This window comes from Phaethon aethereus (genome assembly GCF_964289735.1).
Source record: "Phaethon aethereus genome assembly, chromosome: 1".
In the NCBI taxonomy this organism is placed as follows: domain Eukaryota; kingdom Metazoa; phylum Chordata; class Aves; order Phaethontiformes; family Phaethontidae; genus Phaethon; species Phaethon aethereus.
In genome coordinates, this window is record NC_138575.1 from 222,540,942 (window position 1) to 222,546,941 (window position 6,000).

Below are 6,000 nucleotides of genomic sequence, written 5' to 3' on the forward strand. Positions count from 1 at the left end.
CGCTGCATGGGGGACGTGATGCCTCCATGGAGGCCTGTCTCCATGCCCCACCATGGGGTACGCACAGCCCCATGTCTGCCGGCCCCACTGTCCGTGGGGGCTCCCAGCACCCCGAGCCGGGAGTGCTGCCCGGGCCACTCGCCTGACCTGGCTGCGCCGGCTCTGGGACCTCAGGGCTTATTAAAGCACATCAAGGCTGCCCGGTGTCACCTGTGTCCTGGGATGGGGCCACCCCTGGGTGCAGAGGGCACCCGTGGGGTGAGGAGGGAGGAAGAGGAGGCAGCCCTGGTTGCCTGCGAAGAGCAGGATCCGTTCCTGACCTCCTCCCTGCCCAGCAAGGGGCTGCAGAGCCCCGGACAGCCCTGGTCCTGCCCTGGGGGTGCCTGGCCCCATGGCTGCGCCCTGCCCCGGAGGAGGAGGAGGAAGAGGAGGAGGAGGGTGGGGAGCCCTGGTGCTCGGAGACCCCTACAGAGCTGGGCCCATCGTGTCCCCCTCTGCACCCGCCCAGCACAGCGCTGCTGAGCCCCATGTGCTGCTCCGTGGGGCAGCCCCCCACCCATCTTGTCCTGGAAGGGTCCTGCTCCCGGGCACCGGGGCTGGGGTGGCTGGTGCCAGCCCCCTTCCTGCTCCCTTGGGCGCTGGGAGGAGATGCTGGGAGGACACCCACTCGAGACCCCTTGAGCAGGACCCGGGGCGTTGGCCGATGCTTTGGGGGATGCTCTGGATGCGAGAGGGCTGGGGATGTGGGGAGGTTGGAGAAGACCCTGCCTGCAGCCTCCCCGAGCTGCCCCCAGCCCAAGGAGCCGCAGGAAGCCCGCAGAGACACACTGCTTCCACAGCGAGCCTTTATTCCTCCGGGAGCCAGGGGAAGGCGAGTGGCCGGCTGGGCAGGGACACCCCCAAAAGCAGCCCTGCTGCGCCCCCCTGGTCCCCGTCAGTGCCAGCCCCTGTCCCTGGGGCAGCCCCTCACAGACCCCACGCTCAGCTGCACCCAAAAGCCCCGTCCACGGCTCTGCCAAAGGCCTCATCCAGGCTCCGCTGCTGCCCCGGCACTGCTGACACGTCCCGGGGCCGGTGGCACCATGGCAGGGCTGAGCTGGGCACAGGCGGCCGCCATGCGGGACCCTGCAGTGGGGCTGTCCCCATAGCCCCAGCCCCTCCTGCTGCTCTGTCCCGTCCCACCGTCTCGGTGAAGCTGGTGGCTCCTGTTCCTGGCGCCTTTTCCTCGCCATGGTGCCGTGACTGCAGTGCTGTTGTGGCTCAGGGGCCCCTGGCAGCTGCTGCCAGGGCCACGGCTGCCAGGAGGAGCCCCCCGAGGAGCGGGGGGTCCTGGCGGACGCTCCTGCCTGGGAGTGCCAGAGGGGGGGAGTGAGGGGCAGACAGGGGGCAGGGGGCTCAGCCAGGGTCACCCCCGAGCTGCAGCGGGGGCTCTCGGCTCACCTGCACTGAAGACGCACGGCCGGCTCTTGCATCTCTTCTCTGCCAAAGAAACCAACTCTGTTTGCACGGCTGCTGCACGCTCTGCGCCGCGGCCCAGCTGTGCCATGCTGTGCCGTGCTGTGCTGTGCCGTGCTCTGCTCTGCCATGCCGTGCCGTGCTCTGCTGTGCTGTGCGTCTGACAACATGCCGTGCTGTGCTGTGCCATGCCGTGCCGTGCCGGGCTGTGCCGTGCTGTGCCGTACCATGCTATGCCATGTTGTGCTGTGCTGCATCATGCCATGCCACACCGTGCTGAGCAGTGCTGTCCTGCATCACACCATGCTGTGCCATACCGTACCGTGCCATGCCGTGTTGTGCTTTGCTGCAGAGGGTCCCCATTGCAAACGCTGGGGGAGAGCGGCTGGGAGACAGGCAAGGACACGTGCCCGAAGGCAACCTCCCCGCCATGGCCCTCCCCATGGTCCCAATCCCCACTTCCTGGTGGAGCTGGTGGGACAGGGCCACCCCACGCCCCCCTTCCCCAGCACCCCAATGGAGGGGACGTCACCTTTCACCAACTCGCAGTTGTAGGTGCTGAGCACGGTCTGGGAGCGGAGGTGGATGAAGGCTCTGTCCCCGTCGCGGGTGATGTTGGTGACCTCAAAGCTCTCGTAGGGCGGGATGAGGACCTCCTCCTCCTCAGGGAAGAAGGAGAAGTCCCTGATGGGGACGCCGTAGCAGGTGTCCACCGAGAAGAAGGTGTCCCGGCCGAAGGGCAGGGTGCTCTCGTTCCGGAGGGAGGCGGAGGTGAAGTGGCCGAAGCGGATGGATTGGCGGCGCTGGGCAGTGAAGCGGATGCCCCGGACACCCCGGTAGACGTGGTGGCAGCGATGGGGCTGGGCGTCCTGCAGGGCACGCAGGGCCTCGCTCAGGAGGAAATGCAGCGCCTTGAAGTGGAAGGCACCCAGGTATTCACCGCGGGAGCGCCCGGCCTCGCGCACGGCTGCGTTGAATGCCTGGTGCAGGGGACCCTGCAGGGTGTACGCCAGGAGGGCGACCGCCTGCTCCGGCCGCAGCGCCGGTGACTGGGGCAAGCGTCCCCTCCGGCTCCGCCATTCAGCGGCGGCGAGGGTCCACGCCTGAGCGTAGACACTGTTGTTGGCAAACTCGGTGCGGTTGAGGTCTCCCAGCTCCTCCTCCATCATGCGGCTGCAGCCCCGGTACTGGTCGTCGAAGGAGGTGGGGGCCATGTCCAGTGCCACCTCCTTGACGGGGGCGAGGTCTCGCCGGTGCGGGGAGCTGCCGGCGGCCAGCGTCCCGGCCAGCAGCACCAAACGCAGCACCAGATGCTCCATGTCAGGCAGAGGCGCCCCAGGGGAAGCCCCCGGCTGCCGCAGTGCCGTGGGCAGGGAGGCAGCCGGTTCCTCCGCAAGTGGCTGGGGAGGTGGGGGAGCGAGAGCAGGGTCAGCTCCGGGATGGCGGCGGGGCCTGGGAGGGGGCTGCAGAGAGCAGCAGGGCAGGCTGGAGGAATGCACCCACCATTGCATCCCTGGCCAGGGGCATCCCGCTCGGCAAACCTCTCGGCACCGGCCGAGACCCCGATGCCGTTACTCGTGTTAAATGCTGCCGACAGGCGGGCGTCCCCGGCGCCTGGCCCCACGGCCCCCGCAGCCCACAGGACTGCAGCATTCCCCGCTGGGAGCAAACCCCCCAGGATCCCCACAGTGTTACCTGTGCCCCACGGTGGGCGCGGGGTCAGGGTGCTGCTCCCCAACTCCCGTGGCACCCAGCCTCTTGGCGCCCGCCCGCTGCCGGCAGGAGAGGCGAGAAGCGTCCGCTCTTTCTTTTTATAGCAGCCCTGGCCGGGATTGCGCGGGCCCGGATCCAGCCCCCACCTCTGTCCTCCTGGTTAATTTTACCACCCCCTGCCCCAAGCGCCCAGAGCAGCCGCTGCCCCCTCCCGCCGTGCTGCGCGGCTGCGGGGGACGGTCAGGAAACCCCCGTGGGATAAATTGCCTTTGCTATAACCTGGGTGCAGGTGCTGTCCCGCTGGGGGCTCTGCCTTTTCCTGCAGGAGCCGCCGCCGGATCGGGCCCCGCCGACCCGGGACGCAGTGCTTGCACTGACCCCGCACCGTCACGCTGCTGAGGACGGGGCAGGTTGTGGCACGTGTGGCGTGGAGGTGTCAGTGGCACTGGCGGGGGGCATCCACGGTGGGTCAGCCCCTGCCCACAGCCTCTTGGCTTTGGAGGGGCTTCGAAGGCAGGAGGCAGGGCAGGGTGCGGGCAGCATGGCTGGAGACAGCCCGGTCCCTGCCTGCTCTGGCCTGGAGGGCTCTGGGCCAAGGCAGCGTCCCCGTCGTGGTGCTTACGGGCACAGGGACAGGCAGCGGTGACAAAGCCCAGGGCAGCTGGGGCCACCCTGAGAAGGGCTCGTCCTGCCGAGCTGCCTGCAGAGAGCCGGGGTGAGAGGAGCAGGATCCTCCAGGTCGGACGCTGCCCTCCCTGGGCGCAGCGGCAGCAGCAGCCCTCCCTGGATTCCGGTGCTGGGATGGCATGGCACAGCATGGCACCACATGGCATGGCATGGCATGGTACCACACAACACGGTGTGGCACCACATGGCACGGTATCCCTGTCAGGGGACCAGAGGACCAGAGGCCGGTCGTCTTCATGCCAGCTTGTCTTGTGGCACATGGGGAGCGTCTACTCCTGCACCATTAAGATTTCCTTCTTGAAGGAAGCAAAGGATCTCTCTTTTGTGGGGACGGGAGAAGTAACACGTTTAAAGTGCATCGTGAACGCTTCGCATTAGATACCAATGGAATTGGTGTTGGGTTAACGGTTGGACTTGATGATCTTGAAGGTCCTTTCCAATCTTAATGATTCTGTGATTCTGTGATTCTGTGAAACTTCCATCATTTAAGAACAGTCCCCGGGGACAGATCACCTGGGGATCGTGTGGAATCTGAGTTTAAACTACTGAAATTCTCCAAAGATGTTACAAAATGACCTAAGCAGCTGATCTTACCTTGGAGGGTGGAGACAGACTATGGGCGATGGAGACAGGCTAAGCAGCTCCTCAGGGCTGCTTCTAACCCTGACTTTCTGCGGCTGTGTGTGTAGCGTGAGAGATGTTTAAGACTGTTTTAGACGCTTGTACATCTGACCAAGTAGCACAAAAATAGGACATTTCACTCTGATGCTCAGTCGCATGTGATTCTTGCCGGTACTTGTTACAGGTCTGAAATATCGGCCATGCAATGGCAAGGCTTGAAACATAAACCTGACCCAAGTTGTTTCCGTAAGAATATTGAACAAACATGCAGAAAAGCACAAGGACTTCTCTCATAATTCACCCGAGACAGGGCTACCCTTGGGTGTTGCACAGCTCTGCTCCAGACAGGGCGTCTGCATTTACTTATCCTCATTTTAAACCGGTAGATTGATTTTTCCACAAGAAAATCCCCCGTCTAAGCAAGCCCCACTCGTCAGCACACTAGCCCTGTGCTGGCCTTTCGAGCAATAGGCAGCCTGTTGAAGATGTTCCATAACACGATTCCTACCACCACTTTATCCCTGAGGTAGGAAATGACACCTTTGCCAGTATCTTCTCCTTGCTTTGGAACTTGAGGCGTTGGTGAAAGGTTTGGAGAAACGTGAACTTCTGAGGCTTCTGCTTCTGTTTCACTCTCTGATCCCATAGCTGTCCCTCATGCAAAGCTATGAGGTCTCAAACATCCAGTGCAGAAAAAAGCAGCAGCTATTTGCCTGTGGTGGTGAAAGCAGGCCGAAGAGCAGGGTTCTGCAAGACACTGAGGTGTTTTTCTTTGAGTTGCGTGCAGCAAAAGTTTCGTTTCAGTAACGCGAGGATGACGCAATCCTAACATGAAGCCCAACGCTGACAATTCCCAACTTCCATCAGCAAATGCAAAAGCCAGAGCAGTCTACTTCTTCCAGGCAGCATATACAAAGTAAATGTCTTAGAACACCACACAACCTCTTTGGTCCAAAACCTGGTCTTTTTCTTGCTATGGAGGAAATGAAGCTTCACAGGGAAAAAAGGTTTTAATTTTGGTAAATCAGTTACACGAGGTCTTCCTGCAGGAATGTTACATTTGAACCACATTTTCCTTTCAAAGCCAGCCTTTGAAGCTTGGTCGAGGAAAGAAGCAAACAGATTGATGTCTCCTAGTGCTGTACAGGGAGATGACACTGACTCTGTGGCCACTACACAGAGCGAGACACAAAACCTTCATGTGCGCAGATGGCTCCCAGGCACGATTATAGCCCTACCCGATTGCTCCGTCACGCTTTTCGGTGTGTCTTTTGCTCTTGCTTGAGCAAAGACTCCCACTGGTGGCAAACTACTGTCAACGGGGCCAACGGCTTTGTGCCCTACATTAGGACCCAGATCCCTCCAAGGAATGAAGAGGGGAAAAAGAAAATAATTTGTAGCATTAGGGAGAGAAATACACGGCAATTGTGTTGGGTTACTGGTTGGACTTGATGATCTTAAAGGTCTTTTCCAACCAGAATGATTGTGTGATTCGGTGATTCTATGATCCCCGGGGAGCCACTC

The 6,000-nt window shown here is 61.5% G+C and overlaps 1 protein-coding gene across 1 annotated transcript; it reads right to left on the reverse strand.

The window, feature by feature from the left end:
* Nucleotides 1–1,256: 1,256 nt before the first annotated feature.
* Nucleotides 1,257–3,781, reverse strand: LOC309416862 (erythroblast NAD(P)(+)--arginine ADP-ribosyltransferase-like). Its single transcript, XM_082014232.1, has 3 exons — nt 1,988–3,781; nt 1,441–1,479; nt 1,257–1,346 (listed from the first exon to the last, which is right to left on the reverse strand). Exons 1-3 carry the CDS (start codon nt 2,964–2,966, stop codon nt 1,261–1,263), a joined length of 1,104 nt encoding a protein of 367 aa, XP_081870358.1. The 5' UTR covers nt 2,967–3,781; the 3' UTR covers nt 1,257–1,260.
* Nucleotides 3,782–6,000: the final 2,219 nt, after the last annotated feature.